Consider the following 21,533-nt stretch of genomic DNA (forward strand, 5'->3'; position numbering starts at 1 on the left):
TTGAGAAGAATATAATTTCACTGTTATTGGTATTGACTACTAAACATTTATATCAAAACAGTCCTACTTAAAACACACCAATACATTCTTTTTATAATTTTATGAAATAAAATAAAATCCCCAAAAGATAATAAAATAAAAATATATTTTGTCAAAACCTGTTTGAGGTTTGCATTGTGATATTTCCATGGTAATCTAAAGGGGTCATGACATGGATTTTTAAATTATTTTAATATGTTCTTTTAGTTATGTTCACTTGTAATGTTAATAATGTGTTTTGCACGTATAAGTGTTTTAAAAACATCCATATGAAAGGTCAGATTATAATGACTGGCTGTCTTCACTTATAGACAGTGTCAGACACTAGTGTAGACAGCCAGTCATTATAATCTGAACACACATCTGTATTCTGTATCAGTGTAGCCAGCCAGTCATTATAATCTGAACACACATCTGTATACTGTATCAGTGTAGACAGCATCAGTCATTATAATCTGAACACACATCTGTATACTGTATCAGTGTAGACAGCATCAGTCATTATAATCTGAACACACATCTGTATACTGTATCAGTGTAGACAGCGTCAGTCATTATAATCTGAACACACATCTGTATTCTGTATCAGTGTAGCCAGCCAGTCATTATATTCTGAACACACATCTGTATACTGTATCAGTGTAGACAGCGTCAGTCATTATAATCTGAACACACATCTGTATACTGTATCACTGTAGACAGCATCAGTCATTATTATCTGAACACACATCTGTATACTGTATCAGTGTAGACAGTGTCAGTCATTATAATCTGAACACACATCTGTATACTGTATCAGTGTAGACAGCGTCAGTCATTATAATCTGAACACACATCTGTATACTGTATCAGTGTAGACAGCCAGTCATTATAATCTTAACACACATCTGTATACTGTATCAGTGTAGACAGCGTCAGTCATTATAATCTGAACATACATCTGTATACTGTGTCAGTGTAGACAGCGTCAGTCATTATAATCTGAACACACATCTGTATACTGTATCAGTGTAGACAGCTTCAGTCATTATAATCTGAACACACATCTGTATACTGTATCAGTGTAGACAGCTTCAGTCATTATAATCTGAACACACATCTGTATTCTGTATCAGTGTAGCCAGCCAGTCATTATAATCTGAACACACATCTGTATACTGTATCAGTGTAGACAGCATCAGTCATTATAATCTGAACACACATCTGTATACTGTATCAGTGTAGACAGCGTCAGTCATTATAATCTGAACACACATCTGTATTCTGTATCAGTGTAGACAGCTTCAGTCATTATAATCTGAACATACATCTGTATACTGTATCAGTGTAGACAGCGTCAGTCATTATAATCTGAACACACATCTGTATACTGTATCAGTGTAGACAGCGTCAGTCATTATAATCTGAACACACATCTGTATACTGTATCAGTGTAGACAGCCAGTCATTATAATCTGAACACACATCTGTATACTGTATCAGTGTAGACAGCCAGTCATTATAATCTGAACACACATCTGTATTCTGTATCAGTGTAGACAGCGTCAGTCATTATAATCTGAACACACATCTGTATACTGTATCAGTGTAGACAGCATCAGTCATTATAATCTGAACACACATCTGTATACTGTATCAGTGTAGACAGCATCAGTCATTATAATCTGAACACACATCTGTATACTGTATCAGTGTAGACAGCCAGTCATTATAATCTGAACACACATCTGTATTCTGTATCAGTGTAGACAGCCAGTCATTATAATCTGAACACACATCTGTATATTGTATCAGTGTAGACAGCCAGTCATTATAATCTTAACACATCTGTATACTGTATCAGTGTAGCCAGCCAGTCATTATAATCTGAACACACATCTGTATTCTGTATCAGTGTAGCCAGCCAGTCATTATAATCTGAACACACATCTGTATACTGTATCAGTGTAGACAGCATCAGTCATTATAATCTGAACACACATCTGTATACTGTATCAGTGTAGACAGCATCAGTCATTATAATCTGAACACACATCTGTATGCTGTATCAGTGTAGACAGCATCAGTCATTATAATCTGAACACACATCTGTATACTGTATCAGTGTAGACAGCTTCAGTCATTATAATCTGAACACACATCTGTATACTGTATCAGTGTAGACAGCTTCAGTCATTATAATCTGAACACACATCTGTATACTGTATCAGTGTAGACAGCCAGTCATTATAATCTGAACACACATCTGTATACTGTATCAGTGTAGACAGCCAGTCATTATAATCTGAACACACATCTGGATACTGTATTAGTGTAGACAGCGTCAGTCATTATAATCTGAACACACACCTGTATACTGTATCAGTGTAGACTGCATCAGTCATTATAATATGAACACACATCTGTATACTGTATCAGTGTAGACAGCGTCAGTCATTATAATCTGAACACACATCTGTATACTGTATCAGTGTAGACAGCCAGTCATTATAATCTGAACACACATCTGTATACTGTATCAGTGTAGACAGCGTCAGTCATTATAATCTGAACACACATCTGTATACTGTATCAGTGTAGACAGCCAGTCGTTATAATCTGAACACACATCTGTATGCTGTTTGAGTGCAGACAGCCAGTCGTTATAATCTGAACACACATCTGTATACTGTATCAGTGTAGACAGCCAGTCATTATAATCTGAACACACATCTGTATTCTATATCAGTGTAGACAACGTCAGTCATTATAATATGAACACACACCTGTATACTATATCAGTGTAGACAGCCAGTCATTATAATCTGAACACACATCTGTATATTGTATCAGTGTAGACAGCCAGTCATTATAATCTGAACACACATCTGTATACTGTATCAGTGTAGACAGCGTCAATCATTATAATCTGAACACACATCTGTATACTGTATCAGTGTAGACAGCATCAGTCATTATAATCTGAACACACATCTGTATACTGTATCAGTGTAGACAGCGTCAGTCATTATAATCTGAACACACATCTGTATGCTGTATCAGTGGAGACAGTTTCAGTCATTATAATCTGAACACACATCTGTAGACTGCATCAGTGTAGACAGCATCAGTCATTATAATCTGAACACACATCTGTATACTGTATCAGTGTAGACAGCGTCAGTCATTATAATCTGAACACACATCTGTATACTGTATCAGTGTAGACAGCGTCAGTCATTATAATCTGAACACACATCTGTATACTGTATCAGTGTAGACAGCGTCAGTCATTATAATCTGAACACACATCTGTATACTGTATCAGTGTAGACAGCTTCAGTCATTATAATCTGAACACACATCTGTATACTGTATCAGTGTAGACAGCCAGTCATTATAATCTGAACACACATCTGTATACTGTATCAGTGTAGACAGCTTCAGTCATTATAATCTGAACACACATCTGTAGACTGCATCAGTGTAGACAGCATCAGTCATTATAATCTGAACACACATCTGCATACTGTATCAGTGTAGACAGCGTCAGTCATTATTATCTGAACACACATCTGTATACTGTATCAGTGTAGACAGCGTCAGTCATTATTATCTGAACACACATCTGTATACTGTATCAGTGTAGACAGCGTCAGTCATTATTATCTGAACACACATCTGTATACTGTATCAGTGTAGACAGCGTCAGTCTTTATAATCTGAACACACATCTGTATACTGTATCAGTGTAGACAGCATCAGTCATTATAATCTGAACACACATCTGTATACTGTATCAGTGTAGACAGCGTCAGTCATTATTATCTGAACACACATCTGTATACTGTATCAGTGTAGACAGCGTCAGTCATTATTATCTGAACACACATCTGTATACTGTATCAGTGTAGACAGTGTCAGTCTTTATAATCTGAACAAACATCTGTATACTGTATCAGTGTAGACAGCATCAGTCATTATAATCTGAACACACATCTGTATACTGTATCAGTGTAGACAGCGTCAGTCATTATAATCTGAACACACATCTGTATACTGTATCAGTGTAGACAGCATCAGTCATTATAATCTGAACACACATCTGTAGACTGCATCAGTGTAGACAGCATCAGTCATTATAATCTGAACACACATCTGTATACTGTATCAGTGTAGACAGCGTCAGTCATTATAATCTGAACACACATCTGTATTCTGTACCAGTGTAGACAGCGTCAGTCATTATTATCTGAACACACTTCTGTATACTGTATCAGTGTAGACAGCGTCAGTCATTATTATCTGAACACACATCTGTATACTGTATCAGTGTAGACAGCCAGTCATTATAATCTGAACACACATCTGTATACTGTATCAGTGTAGACAGCATCAGTCATTATAATCTGAACACACATCTGTATACTGTATCAGTCTAGACAGCATCAGTCATTATAATCTGAACACACATCTGTATACTGTATCAGTGTAGACAGCATCAGTCATTATAATCTGAACACACATCTGTATACTGTATCAGTGTAGACAGCGTTAGTCATTATAATCTGAACACACATCTGTATACTGTATCAGTGTAGACAGCCAGTCATTATAATCTGAACACACATCTGTATACTGTATCAGTGTAGACAGCTTCAGTCATTATAATCTGAACACACATCTGTATACTGTATCAGTGTAGACAGCCAGTCATTATAATCTGAACACACATCTGTATACTGTATCAGTGTAGACAGCTTCAGTCATTATAATCTGAACACACATCTGTATACTGTATCAGTGTAGACAGCTTCAGTCATTATAATCTGAACACACATCTGTATACTGTATCAGTGTAGACAGCTTCAGTCATTATAATCTGAACACACATCTGTATACTGTATCAGTGTAGACAGCCAGTCATTATAATCTGAACACACATCTGTATACTGTATCAGTGTAGACAGCGTCAGTCATTATAATCTGAACACACATCTGTGTACTGTATTAGTGTAGTCAGCTTCAGTCATTATAATCTGAACACACATCTGTATACTGTATCAGTGTAGCCAGCCAGTCATTATAATCTGAACACACATCTGTATACTGTATCAGTGTAGACAGCGTCAGTCATTATAATCTGAACACACATCTGTATACTGTATCAGTGTAGACAGCGTCAGTCATTATAATCTGAACACACATCTGTATACTGTATCAGTGTAGACAGCGTCAGTCATTATAATCTGAACACACATCTGTATACTGTATCAGTGTAGACAGCGTCAGTCATTATAATCTGAACACACATCTGTATACTGTATCAGTGTAGACAGCATCAGTCATTATAATCTGAACACACATCTGTATACTGTATCAGTGTAGACAGCATCAGTCATTATAATCTGAACACAAATCTGTATACTGTATCAGTGTAGACAGCATCAGTCATTATAATATGAACACACATCTGTATACTGTATCAGTGTAGACAGCATCAGTCATTATAATCTGAACACAAATCTGTATACTGTATCAGTGTAGACAGCCAGTCATTATAATCTGAACACACATCTGTATACTGTATCAGTGTAGACAGCGTCAGTCATTATAATCTGAACACACATCTGTATACTGTATCAGTGTAGACAGCGTCAGTCATTATAATCTGAACACACATCTGTATACTGTATCAGTGTAGACAGCATCAGTCATTATAATCTGAACACACATCTGTATACTGTATCAGTGTAGACAGCCAGTCATTATAATCTGAACACACATCTGTATACTGTATCAGTGTAGACAGCATCAGTCATTATAATCTGAACACACATCTGTATACTGTATCAGTGTAGACAGCATCAGTCATTATAATCTGAACACACATCTGTATACTGTATCAGTGTAGACAGCCAGTCATTATAATCTGAACACACATCTGTATACTGTATCAGTGTAGACAGCGTCAGTCATTATAATCTGAACACAAATCTGTATACTGTATCAGTGTAGACAGCGTCAGTCATTATAATCTGAACACACATCTGTATACTGTATCAGTGTAGACAGCGTCAGTCATTATAATCTGAACACACATCTGTATACTGTATCAGTGTAGACAGCCAGTCATTATAATCTGAACACACATCTGTATACTGTATCAGTGTAGACAGCATCAGTCATTATAATCTGAACACACATCTGTATACTGTATCAGTGTAGACAGCGTTAGTCATTATAATCTGAACACACATCTGTATACTGTATCAGTGTAGACAGCATCAGTCATTATAATCTGAACACACACATCTGTATACTGTATCAGTGTAGACAGCGTCAGTCATTATAATCTGAACACACATCTGTATACTGTATCAGTGTAGACAGCATCAGTCATTATAATCTGAACACACATCTGTATACTGTATCAGTGTAGACAGCGTTAGTCATTATAATCTGAACACACATCTGTATACTGTATCAGTGTAGACAGCATCAGTCATTATAATCTGAACACACATCTGTATGCTGTATCAGTGTAGACAGCATCAGTCATTATAATCTGAACACACATCTGTATACTGTATCAGTGTAGACAGCGTTAGTCATTATAATCTGAACACATCTGTATACTGTATCAGTGTAGACAGCATCAGTCATTATAATCTGAACACACATCTGTATACTGTATCAGTGTAGACAGCGTTAGTCATTATAATCTGAACACACATCTGTATACTGTATCAGTGTAGACAGCCAGTCATTATAATCTGAACACATATCTATATGCTATATCAGATGTTTTAGGATTTAAAACATGCAGGAATTTTTGATTGTACAATGACCTCTTATATGCTCTTATATAAAGTTGAATACAAATTTGATTTCTCATATCACACAACCCCTTTAAAAGTTGCGTCACCTTTCTTTATGTAGAGCTTTAGTTTCAAAGCAGCTTCACAGGTATCAACAGGTAGATAATGATTAAATGATGCAAACATAGTTCAATCCAGCTGTAAAGCAGCTCTAAAAAGGAAACAAAAAGTGTTTTTGCAGCTTCAATGTTAATTCAGTTCCTTTGTAAAGATCATCAATTATTAAATTAGATCAATACGACTATAAAGCAGTTCTGCAGAAACATCCATGTCTTCTTCCAGTTAGTTCTGTTCTCATCAAATAATCTGTGCAGTCCACTCTTATTTAAATTGTGCAACTGTAGGCAGGTTTATTATACGGTTTAAATGTTTGTTTTAATGAAATGCTTTGTGTTTGACATGTTTTGTGAGATTTAACCAACGGAACATTTTTTTTCAGTTCTGGCTTGCCTCCTTTGTATTCTCCCGTGAATTTCTGTGGGACGCCTTTACGTCAGAATCAGAAATGCATCCCGGATCTTTCTCTGAATACAATGATCGGTAAGATAGCCATCTTAACAACAGACACACACACACAGACACTTCTTTTCTTCCACAAGCTTGCCCTATCCTAGCTTCTAAATATAACTCATTTAAACCGTCTTCAGCCTCATTCCCCTGGCCTTTGACTAGAGGAGATATTTCCAGGCTGAAGACCCTGAGGCCTCACTCAACTGTCTGTCTTTTACAGAATCTGCACATCTTATTTTCCCCTTTAGAAGTCCATCACTGATAACACTCATAGCCTGTGGCAGGCATTGGGTGGGCGTTTGGGTCTTAAAAGAAGTTTTCTAAACCTGCATTATTTTCTTTTTTCCGTGAAACATGAAAAGAGGATTTTGAAGAATTATGCTGGGCACTTTTTTCCATGCAGTTATAATAAATGGGGACTGATGCTTTCAAGCATTAAACACAATTCAAAAGGTCCATAAAAGCAGTGCCCAAATTGAGGAGGACTGTGGGTGTCAGTCGAATATCAAATATTTTTGTACAAGTTGAAATATTAGAAAAAATAATAGTATATTTTCTATTGTTTTTTTAAATAAAATTAATTAAGCAGTCAGAATGACTGTGCATTTCATGAAAGGTTTACATTTTAAAGTAGCCAAAAAAATGACTTTAAAATGTGAACCTTTCATGAAGTCTCTTTAAAATCATTGAAAAAATATGCATGTTCATTTTTGTTGCTGTTAAATCTATTACATTCATTAAATTACCATACAGTTGCAGTTGTAAGTTTACATGCAGCTTACAGAATCATTCAATTGTTAATCATTTCAATAAAAAATGAGTTGAGTATGTTGTTTTTATTTTTATTTAATACTGTCCTAAAAAATAACAGATTTGTACATATAGTACACAGGAAAGAATAATAGCTGAATTAATCATCTGGATTTAATAGCCATTTAATGGCATTCACTGCACCAATTCACTGCACCAATAACCCCTCTCTCTCTCTCTCTCTCTCTCTCTCTCTCTCTCTCTCTCTCTCTCTCTCTCTCTCTCTCTCTCTCTCTCTCTCTCTCTCTCTCTCTCTCTCTCTCTCTCTCTCTCTCTCTCTCTCTCTCTCTCTCTCTCTCTCTCTCTCTCTCTCTCTCTCTCTCTCTCTCTCTCTCTCTCCTCTCTCTCTCTCTCTCCTCTCTCTCTCTCTCTCCTCTCTTCTCTTTCTCTCTCTCTTTTCGCTCAACTTCCTGAAAGAGCTGCTCTGTTGTTTCATTTAGATGAATTATGTGATCTGTTCCAGGTCACAGTCTGATTTCTGGAGTGGACTCCCCACGACCCCTGGCAGATCAGCAGGAAGTGCATCTGAAATTCCTGTTGACAGGGCTGTTGTCTGGGCTGCCCTTGCCCCCCTTCTCCCTGCGGATGTGTCCTCCGCTCACCACCAAGAACATCAACCACTACCAGCCCTTACTGGCCGTGGGTGAGTACTGCACATAAAAAGACCAGACACTTTCCCCCTTCATTCCACAGCTGATATTTAAACATGCACACAAAGAGCAAGGTGTACAATCTCAGCTCTCGTCAGATAGAACTGATAAAGACACTTCACACTAAAAACCTGAATAGTGGCTTTGTGCCTTTGTCTCGGACAATGTTCTGAACTATTTTCATTGGCAAAATGGAGAAAAAAAGCATTATACATCATGAAGTCATTATATTTGCAATTGTGTTTATATTCAGGAAAAAATACTGTACTCTTGCTCATGTGATATTGAGGAACTTTATAATATGAATATTAGACAAAAACTAAAAACATGGTCAAGACAATCTCCTGAACCCCAAACTGAATGTCAGAATGGGAAAGAAAGGTGATTGAAGCCATTTTGAGCGTGGCATGGTTGTTGGTGCCAGACAGGTCGGTCTGAGTATTTCACAATCTGCTCAGTTACTGGGATTTTCACACACAGCCATTTCTAGGGTTTACAAAGAATGGTGTGAAAAGGGAAAAACGCAGTATGCGGCAGTCCCGTGGGAGAAAATGCCTTGTTGAGGTTAGAGGTCAGAGGAGAATGGGCCGACTGATTAAAGCTCATAGAAGAGCAACTTTGACTGAAATAACCACTCGTTACAACCGAGGTATGCAGCAAAGCATTTGTGAAGCCACAACACGCACAACCTTGAGGCGGATGGGCTACAACAGCAGAAGACCCCACCGGGTACCACTCATCTCCACTACAAATAGGAAAAAGAGGCGACAATTTGCACAAGCTCATCAAAATTGGACATTTGAAGACTGGAGAAATGTTGCCTGGTCTGATGAGTCTCGATTTCTGTTGAGACATTTTCAATGGTAGAGTCAGAATTTTGGCGTGAACAGAATGAGAACATGGATCCATCATGCCTTGTTACCACTGTGCAGGCTGCTGGTGGTGGTGTAATGTTGTGGGGGATGTTTTCTTGGCACACTTTAGGGCCCTTAGTGCCAATTGGGTATCGTTTAAATGCCATGGCCTACCTGAGCATTGTTTCTGACCATGTCCAGCCCTTTATGACCACCATGTACCCATCCTCTGATGGCTATTTCCAGCAGGATAATGCACCATGTCACAAAGCTCGAATAATTTCAAATTGGTTTCTTGAACATGACAATGAGTTCACTGTACTAAAATGGCCCCACAGTCACCAGATCTCAACCCTAAAGAGTGTCTTTGGGATGTGGTGGAACGGGAGCTTCGTGCCCTGGATGTGCATCCCACAAATCTCCATCAACTGCAAGATGCTATCCTATCAATATGGGCCAACATTTCTAAAGAATACTTTCAGCACCTTGATGAATCAATGCCACGGAGAATTAAAGCAGTTCTGAAGACGAAAGGAAGTCAAACACAGTATTAGTATGGTGTTCCTAATAATCCTTTAGGTGTGTGTATATATATATATATATATATATATATATATATATATATATATATAGAGTGGCAGGGTGAAGGATCACACAAAAATGAAATTGGTGAAAATCCCCCGGAGGATGGATTTATTGTTAAAACGGTGAACAAACGTTGAATGAAAGTGGTGCAGGTGCGCTGTGTTTCCCTCTTCCGGGTTCCCGAGCGGCTAGCGGTGACGTCAGTGAGGCGGTGTGGTCGGAGCATCACAGGCTGCTCTCTGGATGAGAGAGAGAAAGGAAGGTTAGCTCGTCGCTGCAGGGAGGGTTGTGCTCAAACTGGGGTTCTGAGGTGCTGTGCTTTATTGTGTGTGTTGATCGCCTGCAGCTGTGACGGTCCAGTCCGTGCCGAGTGCTTGCAGGTGATCCTTGTTCGTTTCCAGGGTGACGGTGTATATATATATATCTTTTTTTTTCTGCCTCATATCATGAATTTCAGAGGCATTTATGTTTGTTTGTTTTGTTTTTTTGTTTGTTTTTTGGCAAAGTGGGTGAAACGTATAACATCAGTTAAAACAACTATTACAATATTATCATAGATGACAAATCACACACCCCAATATGACTTACTTGCCAGCTGAATGATATAGTTCAACTGTAGATATTCCCAAAACCACTGTAGCATATCATGTATCAAGGGAGCACATATTGATGGGAATTTGTTTTTCACAAAAGTAACATATCCAGTATTTCTGCAAGCATGACCTGATTTTTTGACAGCAAAGCGAATGAGCCCAAGAGAACAAAATCAAATGAGCTGAAATGACAAAAATGTGATAAAATCTTATGCAAACACCATTCATCACAGCATTTCAGACCGGCAAGGCCATAGCTGTTCTGTTTCCTCGATCTTCTCCTAACCAAAGATTCTGCAAAGATTGAAAGCTTTGCACAGATATTAAAAACTCAAGTTCACAAGTCACAAAACATATGAAACTTTGACAATTTGTAGTCTAATATATGATTTCAGCTAGCTGTGGCTAAAAATGGAGCACTAATTGAGTTACATCTGTTGCTCAGTAACAGAGAAAAGGAAAATACTTTACAGCTTAAAGACCTCCTAAATGTGTGAAAATCTGTTTTCTTGCATTATAGAAATATCAATATGTTTCAAATGAGGTTTCACCCGGTTTGGTCCATGGATCTTGCAGATTGTAATTTGAGTGCTGTGATTGGTGAATTTCTCTAATTGTCATGACATTATTGAAGTCAACGCAGCGCTGCAGTCTTGATGAGGTTTGGTAGCTCCTCTAGTGCTCTATACATCAGTTCAACAAGCACACTGCGGTTGTCAATACCCTATACCAGGAATGGCTCTTGACGGATGCATTTCTAAAGTAACTCCACAGCACAGTTTTAGCCTCAGGGATGATACAGAACTTCAAACTCTCTTTCTGCCTCAATGCACAAGGACTGTTGCTGAAACATTCCCACGGGTGGCTTTTTAACCAGCTCAGAACTTAAAAGAAGTGGTCATTTAGCACTTGAGGGAGAGAAGGTCCATATGCGCTCGTGTGACATTTGAAGCCAGACAGTTGTGCAATTTTGAATGCACCAGTGTCAATCAGTTCAGCCTACATACAAATGTAATGACATTTGGACTGAAATCAAGAGCCTGGTCTTCTCTGATAGAAATGGTGCAGTGAATGCTAAGCTGTCTGATGCGCTCAGATCTGAATTTACGGTCTCTGAGATTTCTTGGAAAATTATCTTTCTCTCTGAATAGACTGTGCACACACAGTCTGACAATGTGATGCCTTCTACAATTTCCTTGTGTACATTATTCTTTGCCAACTGATTTTATGGACTTTAGCAAACATCTCTTTTAGAGCTTGGGTATCACTAGTCGTTTCACAATTTGAAAAGCATGACAATACGATTATGGGCTACACAGACACATCGATTGGGTCTGTGTCGGCTGTTTGATGGTCACGACTTGCACTTGTTTAATTGTTTTTAATTGAATTTAACTGACATATACTCAGTTCAATAAAAAGCATTATAGGGATACTTCACAATTTTTTCATATTAAACTATGTTATTCCCTTAACTAAGACGAGTTGATACATCCCTCTCTCGTCTCAGTGCGTGCACTTAATCTCTCTGACACGCGGTGACGATCTGATAGCATTTAGCTTAGCCCACTAAGCCCAGTTCATTCACTATGGTACCAAACAGAGATCAAGGTAGAAGCACCAAACACCTCCACGTTTTCCCTTTTTAAATACAGTTACACCAATAGTTGAACGATCAAGTATGGTGACACAAAATAAAACGTGCCGCTTTTCTAAGTGGATTAAAAAGGAGAACTATAATGTATGGCGGAATAGCACTTCTGAGTGTACTTCAACTCTGTGCAGTTAAGAGTCTGTGCAGTAAAAATCCCCCTATTGGCGGAAATGAGAGTGACGGTGAGAGTTGAGGGAGGATTTTTCAGGCGTGACTTTTTACTGCGCCGAGTCGAAGTACCCTTTAATTCTAACAATATTTATTCACAGTTAATCTGTGTTTAAAATGAAGTGTTGCAACACAACTCGTTTTAAAATAAAACCCAGATTAACAAATCCTTGATTAGCGTTAAACTTTGCTTAATTTAATCCTTATTGGTGCAACTCATTCGATGGTGTTTTTCACGTTAGCATTTTAAGTGATTGAAATACTGCAGCAGGTGGTGGTATATGGGTCACACGTGCCCAAAACATTCATCTTGTACACATAGTTTTGTTTTTTAAGATGAAAATAACAGGCTTGTGCTGAAGTTATATGGCTATTTTGCCCTCCAGGGCTCCGCGACAAGTTACTGAAAACTATGAATTATGCTTTTTTTTGTTCATCTTTCTTTAGTGTGTAATGTTCACTGACCTGTTTTATGGCGTCATGTGAACTGGATTTACCCTGATGCCATAAAAGGTGAAGCCACTGTGTCACCATATTGGCATTCCCTAAAAAGATAAATAATTCATTACATTTATATAGCACTTCTAGGCACTCAAAGCGCTTTACATAGAAGAGGGAATCTCCTCAACCACAACCAATGATCACTGGTTCTATTGATAGGGAATTATGTGATTTTTCTGAGAAAGCATTGCCTAAGGAAACACCGTTTTTATATCTGAAGTCTCCCTGTACCTGTATCCCCTGTCCCTCCTAAAACACAAACGTCCTAAGCATGTAAATGGTTATTCGTTTAAAGTCGGGAATTTCCCTTGCTTTTTAAAAAGTTCCATTCATTATCATTACAGTAGTAAATAGACATGGGATGGTATGAAATGTTCATATCACGATTATATCGTCCAAAATGATCACAAGTTTTATATTTTAAAATCAAACAACAAATAAAATATCTCTATGCTCTTTTTTTAATGCAAGATTCTATTCTGTGGCATTTCATTGATTATGATGACCGTCGTCAATAGTTCACCTCGCTCCTCAAAGGCCGGCCCAAGTCTCTGTCCTGGACCCCATCTGCCCGAGATGCCTTCCACCAGCTCCAAGTAGCTTTCCTTACCGCTCCGATCCTGGTTCATCTGAACCCTGACCTTCCATTCGTCGTTTGAAGTCGATGCCTCATCCACCAGGTATTGTCACAGCGGCACCACGACGTGCCTTCTCCAAAAAACTATCCCCGGCAAAGCAAAATTATGACATCGGGAACGGAGAGCTTCTAGCCATCAAGTTAGCCTTGGAGGAGTGGAGACACTGGCTGGAGGGAGTTATCACAGATTACCGTAACCTGGATTACCTCCAAGATGCAAAAGAGACTGATCCCTCGTCAGGCCCTCTGGGCCCTCTTTTCACTAGATTCAACTTCACTGTCTCCTAGCGTCCTGGAACCAAGATTTGAAAGGCAGACACCTTGTCCCGTCTGTATCAACCCGATCCAGAGAGCTCTGATCCTGAACCTGTCCTCCCTCCAGCCATGATCGTCAGCCCCATCCAGTGGTCAATCAACCAATACATTCCCCAAGCTAGAAGGCTTCCTGAGGGTTAACTGGTTCCCTTACCTATACTTTGCCGACCGTGGACACACCTGGAAATTGATTTCATGACAGATTTGCCACCATCAAAGAACTTCACCTGCATGTTGATAATTGTGGACCGATTCTCCAAGACTTGTAAACTCATACCCCTCACCACTGCATTTGTAAGTCGCAGATGCCTTGTTCCACAATGTATTCTGTCATTTCAGTATTGCTGAAGACCTTGTGTCCAATCGTGGACCCCAGTATTTCATCATAGGTTTTCTCATCCGAAACTGTTTTTTTTAAGCTATCATCTAATTTTCGTCACTGAAAAAAGGTTGTTGACGAAAATTATTCGTCAACGAAATTAACACTGCAAAGTTCCCAAAAGCACAAAGTCCCTCCAGTGGGGGTTCTTCTTTATATCAGTGTCAGTGTTTCTGAACTCCTTGAAGCACCTCCATTGTAATCTTGAGTTTTCTTCTGGGAACCAACACGTCACAATAATCCTTATTTAAATAATTCTTACGTAGAGTTACGTAGGGACGGGGCCTGGTTGAGTTAGTTAGTAGTGTGTTCAAGTATGAAAACATTAGACCCCTAAAGCAAAATCAATACTTCGAAAAAGGGCATATCAGGTCCCCTTAAATAATTTTATCAGCAAATTCTTACTCACTCTATCAACTTGGCAAAAAATATACCCACGAAAGCAACTGTCATGCTGCCTCAGCTCCGTCCCATCACTGAAACTCTCTGAAACACTTCACTACCTCTCAGACTCCTCTCCTCAGTCACTCTTCTCTCATTTCTCCTCTCAGTGCCACATCTTTTAACTTCTGCTCTCCTCCACTGACAGGAAGAATGATGTTCTGTTCAGCCTGAGCAGGCTGTGTTATGAACAGTGTCATCAGAAATTACTTATGAAAATGTAGTTTGACAAGTTTTATGATCATTATGTATTTATAATCAAAGGCAAAAAATGATTAAATTATTTTAGTTATAAAAAAAAACTGCAAATAATTGCTAATGCATTCACAAGGATGATTCAAATAATTCAATGTTTCAAATAATTCAATGTCAAGTAATTCAATGTCAAATAATTCAATATTCAATAATCCTGTAGCTCAACCAGTAGAGCGTGGCGCTAGCAGGGAAAGCAAAAACTGACAATAATGTGAATGTGTACCTTGAATGCAATTTAAGTCGCTTTGGATAAAAGTGTCTGCCAGATGCATAAATCTAAATGTAAATGTAAATGTCAATGATATTAAGTAGTGTTTTTCATGTTTGCTCATTAGGTACAAGCAATGGCTCTGTGCTGGTGTACAACTTGACTAGTGGCCTCCTGCACAAAGAGCTAAGTGTCCATTCCTGTGAAGTCAGGTAAGAAACCTTTACACTGGCATGCTACACCTATACATACATTCATGATGTGACATGAGAATCTTACCATACATTGGTGTTCAATCCTAGGTGCCAATTGCATAAACAGCCATTATGTTAAGACTATGTGTTAAGAACTAGCAAAGGGAAATCCGTCTGTCTTCAGATTCAAATAGACCAATCTTAACCAAGGTTATTATAGTTTTGCTCTTTGAAATTAGTTTTTATTTTAGTATCGTTTTCAATTTTGCTACAAATTTCAGTTTAGTTTTAGTTAGTTTTACAAATGGTTTTGCTAGTTTTAGTTTAGTTTTTATTTTGCAAATACATTTCTATTTAGTTTTTATTTATTTAGTTTCAGTTTTAGTTTTAGTAATTATAGTTTAGCAGAGTTACCATAATGAAGTGTAGAGACCAAATCAAGGTTTTTAATTTCAGCAAAGTTTAATGTTTGCACAGATTAGAGTTTATTCTTACTAAACATCCTTAAGTGAAATAACTTGATAAACGAGCATTATTGTTTAAACCCAGGACGGTCTTACAAAACATGCATAAAGTTGGGTCAAACTATGACCTATACAAACAACGATCTGGAGATTAAAAATGAAATAAATTATATTTTGATATTAAAAAATTATATTTGATATTTTTGACATAGATCCTCTGAATATTAGCCTATCTTAAAGAATAAAATAAATGCAACGTAAAAAATATAAAAGTAAAAATTATAAATTCCAGACAAACTCATTCATAACAAAGATGAAATATTGTTAAACAATTAAAAGCTTATTTTAATTTCTTCAGTAGTACAATGTAGACTAGCAGTGTAAGACCACAGCTAAAGCCATCTGAATACAGCCAACACACACTGTTGTGCTCTGTGTGTGTGTGTTGTGCTATAATTGTAAAGAGGACTAATGTCCTTACTTATCTAGTAAAATATTATGATAACTGACTAGTGAGGACATTTGACTGGTCCTCACTAGCTAAAAAGGCTTATAAATCGGCCAAAACATGTTTTTATTTAAATCTATTGTTTTGCACGTTCTTGGGATGGGTAGGTTTAGGGATAGGGATTGGGTTAGGGAATATAAAATATCATTAACCTGATATAAAATCAATGGAAGTCCATGCAATGTCCTCACTTATATATAGTGAAACAAACACGTGTGTGTGTGTGTGTGTGTCCTGGTATTCCCTACTTTGTGGGGAAATGTCTCCACACAGATAATAATATTAGTAGTAGTAAATGATTATGAAAACACCTTCGAGCCTGTCAATATTATGCAAACATGAAATCTCAAATGCACAGTAGGCTAGTACTTGCTATTAGTTGCTGACTTTTGTGCCTGCGTCTCTCGTCGCGTAAGAAACGGCATTCTAAAACAGCGAGCTTAAGTTAAAAGAAGTTCAACGTGCATCTCATTACCTTGTGTTATTTCCCATTTCACTGCCACGGACGCATTGATTCTTTGTGAACTGCCGTTTAGCGATGTGTTGCCTCTCTGCACGTGTCCGTCACTCAGATCACTTCACGCGCCGTAGCGCATATATACAGACACTCCCTCAACCGCCACTGTCAGATTCTCCACCACATTAAAGAGAGCTTATTAATAACGAAAACGAATATTTATTTTTGCTAATTATTATTTTATTTCAGTTAGTTTTTTAGTAAGAGTAGTTAGTTTCGTTTAGTTTTAGTTTTTTATTTATTCAGATTTTTTAATTTTATTTCAGTTTACGAAAATGTTTTTTGACCAATAGTTTTAGTCTTAGTTTCAGTTTTCGTTTACGAAAATAACCTTGATCTTAACTTTGGATGGTTGATTTATGATTTCACATTTTAAACTTTAGTTAGTGTGTAATGTTGCTGTTTAAGCATAAACAACATCTGCAAAGTTATGACGGTCAAAGGTCAAAGCAAAGGAGTTTTTTTTAAATAAATCACTTTTTAAGGAATAAAACATGCGGCTGGTAGGGACTACACAAGCTTCATCGTGGGTCAGTGACATCACTAACCCTGAAATTTACATAAACCTCAGCCCCAAAAGCACACAACAAGGGGGTGATATCATCACTAAAGAATATTAAAAACACTATCCATTCTGAAATGTCTTGTCTCATTCTAAATGCCATTTCTTTTCGAGTCTCTCCATCATTGTCGAACTCCGTTTTGAACACAGAAGGCTGAACAGTTTCTGATATTTTCAGTGCGTGTCTGCGTCGGAGCCTCTAAATCAAGCTGTTGAAGCTCCATCCGCATCTTGAAAGGGGCGGGTGCAGCATCTCATTTGCATTTAAAGGGACACTGACAAAAACAGTGCATTTTTGCTCATCCTCAAAAAGTGACACTTTTAACATGCTATAAAATTTATTTGTGGGGTATTTTGAGCAAAAATTCCCCTGGAGACATATTTTACATCTTGCAAAAAGGAGCAATCAACCACCCCAAGACAAGTCGTGAATAAAAAAATGATATATGACTAACTGTAAAGACTACTCTAGTCCCACTACACTATGCACTTTAGGAGCGTTTGTTTCAGAATCTAATGCATTTCCTCCCTTAGTTTCATTTAGGCAAATGAACATAGAAATTACGTTCGGATTCACACCAAAAGAATTTGTCCGAGAGTGCATGAAGGAGGTGGTCTTGGGAAAATGGAAAACAAACTCTGGAGTTGTTTACTTGGTTGTGAGAAAGCAATCCAACCTAACAGACAAATTAAACAAGTTATAGTTTATATTAGGAAATGCATTACGTAATAAAAATAATAATAATAATAATAATACTGTCTGGTTCTGTAGGTGAGCACATTATTATTAGTATTACCTTTATTTAACCAGGATAATCTCTCCGAGATTAAACATCTCTTTCACAGGAGTGTCCTGGCCAAGAATGGGCAGCAATTACAATCACAAACTTAGAGCAAAATAACAATAAAAAAATTTTAAACACTGAAAATCAATTGCACATCATTGAGTCTTCTTCAAGTGACCAAATACTAGATTTAAAAAGTTCCATAGACACCAGAGATAGTTATTTCAATTTCATTTGGAATAGATTCCTGTCAAACATATGCAAAAGCCCCTTTTCCCAGTTAAGAAACGGAACAGAAATAGTGTAAAAATTTTGAGACCGAAGGGAATTAATCCTAAAATGTTCCGTTGAATAAGCCAACCTTAATGTGAAGGCAACTTCCCTAGAATAGGTTTATTAATAGTTAGATACTAGTGCATTTATCTTCTAATAGACAGAGAAGGCCAGGCTACTCTGTTATACAAAGTTTAACGATGAGTTAAAGGTTAACAACCTGATATAAATCTTAGAGCACTATAAACGGCATCCAAGAAGAGAGAAGATGAGAAGCAAATTGATACACACACCACTTTAATCAAGCACTGAAAAAAAGTAGCAGAAATGAACCTCGTTCTTACATTAAATGAAAAACAAAACTTGTTTCTTTAATAAAACCCAAAATGTATCTTTATTTCTTTCTTCAACTGAGTTATATAAGAGCCAACATATATCATCAACAATGGTGCCAAGATATTTATACTCTTTCACTAACTTAATCCCATTACTTTGTAAAGTCTGGAGATCAATATTATAGAAATATACAAATAGTTTTAGTGTAAGAAGCCATGACTGACTCTAAACCGAATCTATTATTTCAAATGTCATTATTCAAAAGGTCATTACTCTGAAAACATTGCATTGCAAGGAAGCGGTGATTCCCACTCTAACTGATATGTATTTAATTATATGGCCGCATTACCACCACAATTACCATCACAAGTTTGTGTCTTCTTGCACTTGAATGGGCAAATACACACAAAATTGGCAAGTATCCAAGTAAACGTAGTCAGTGATTTGGTAAGTAAACGTAAATAGTTTGTGTCAGTGTTAGAGGTCGACCGATAGTGGATTTTACCGATACCGATAGCTAGGTTGGACCTCACTTGCCGATAACCGATTAATCGACCGATAGTTTTTAAAAAGATGCTAGATTAAAATATAATAATACATAAAATAACAGGTAAAAAAAGCAGTGCTGAACTTTATTACAAAAAATAAAAAAGTACTGAACCATGAAAATGTGTTACATTTCATATGTAAATATGAAAATATTAAAATGAGAAGTTATAACAGAAACAAAAGTCTACAGAAAATAACCAAAGCATTAAAATATTACAAATAAATGTTTCTTAAGCTATAACCTAGAAACATGTATGTAAATGTCAGGTAACAGTCTGCAAATCCCATTTGTTAACAATGATGTATTTATTTAGCTTACATGAACTAAATGCATTATGTAATGTACATTTTATAGCATGTATTAATATTCGAGCAATACAATTCTACCTTAATCATTCATGTTAGTTCATAGTGCATAAAAAGGTTAACAGATAAAACTAACAATGAATAATACTTCTACAGCATTTTACAACCTTACTTAATGTTACAAATTGAATACTATTGTATTATATTAAGTGTTATCATTTCATATAAATCCAAACAGTTCGCTTTAGGACACAATGGTTTTCTTATCAAAATAACAGCATGTATTGACGTCTGATGCGTTTATATTTCTGTCGGATGCATGATACAGTTTCTCACATCAAAAAAAGTTTCTCAGTTACATCGTTTTAAATGCTTGAGGTAACCGTTGCTGCTAATATTAGCGTCCTGTCAGCCTCGACGACAAAGTACATATACTGCTGTTCTTCCCCTGCTAAAGCATCTAGTCAACAAATCAATGACTTTATAATGATCTGGCAACATACACTGAAGTGTTCTGTATTCATACTGTTTCTCTGTTGGTGTTTTAAACGCGCATCAGATGTGTCAGCGCGCTCTGTGCAGTGTGAGCTGTGAAGCATGGAGCCTCACGCGTTAATGTAAACAATCAGTGATAGTTTTTCATTTGGCCTCTAGAGGTCGCTCTCGCGCTATATAATGCCGGCAGACCCTTCTCAGAGCTCTCGTAGGCTACTGTGTAATGACAATAGCCTTCTCAGCCGCTCCCGCAACGGACACAAACCGGAAAAACTATCGGTATTGATTTTGGCCGATAACCGATTGTTCCACCAATCAGCGATCGGTGCCGATTAATCGGCAAATACGATGAATCGGTCGACCTCTAGTCAGTATATTAGATCTGTGCATTAGGTCTTAAAAGCCTCGTTTGGACTGACAGTGACATTCAGCATGTCCTATAACAAAGTGAAACCACAAATGAATGAAGCTCAACACTTCATTCATATGTGGTTAATAGTCCTATTCAAAACATGTCACTTTGTTAGAGGACATGCTGAATGTCACAGCAGTAACAAGGTTATTGCTGCCATTTGAGCAGAAATTCTGGAGACATGGTTTGAGACCTGCGGAGACGACAGCACAGAATAAAGCAAATGCATACCAGCCTCCTGCATCAGAAGACACAAAAATATTGTCAGGTTGTAAATTAGACAATATCTATATTGCATACTCCTCCACGTTGCTGTTGTATTTATTTTTTGTTTTTTTAAATGTATACCTACCAACGCCATAGAAGCCTATGCAGATATTCTGGAAAATTAAATAATGCTATAGGAAACACACATACAATAAACAATGTGTCAATCATTTGGAATGACAGCCAAAAGTCTGTCATTAATGTCAATTACACAACATAAGACAAAGAGAAAATCACTCACTTAATAACTTTAAAGGGATAGTTCACCAAAAAATGAAAATGTAATATCTGCTTACCCCCTGAGCATCCGAGATGTAGGTGTGTTTGTTTCTTCAGTAGAACAAAAGTCTAATTCTAATAAGACCCCATTGATATGCTTTATACAAGCAACGGTTGGAGTTACAAA

The 21,533-nt window shown here is 37.3% G+C and overlaps 1 protein-coding gene across 2 annotated transcripts in view; it reads left to right on the top strand.

The window, feature by feature from the left end:
• The window catches only part of wdr11 (WD repeat domain 11), a 151,360-nt gene that overhangs the window by 47,551 nt on the left and 82,276 nt on the right, over window positions 1–21,533 (top strand). For both annotated transcript variants that reach the window (XM_067421334.1, XM_067421335.1), the window contains exons 9-11: window positions 7,339–7,439; window positions 8,683–8,862; window positions 15,587–15,671. In XM_067421334.1, the coding sequence (XP_067277435.1) occupies window positions 7,339–7,439; window positions 8,683–8,862; window positions 15,587–15,671 (366 nt within the window). The remainder of the gene's footprint in view (window positions 1–7,338; window positions 7,440–8,682; window positions 8,863–15,586; window positions 15,672–21,533) is intronic.

This window comes from Pseudorasbora parva, chromosome 17 (assembly GCF_024679245.1).
Source record: "Pseudorasbora parva isolate DD20220531a chromosome 17, ASM2467924v1, whole genome shotgun sequence".
NCBI lineage: Eukaryota > Metazoa > Chordata > Actinopteri > Cypriniformes > Gobionidae > Pseudorasbora > Pseudorasbora parva.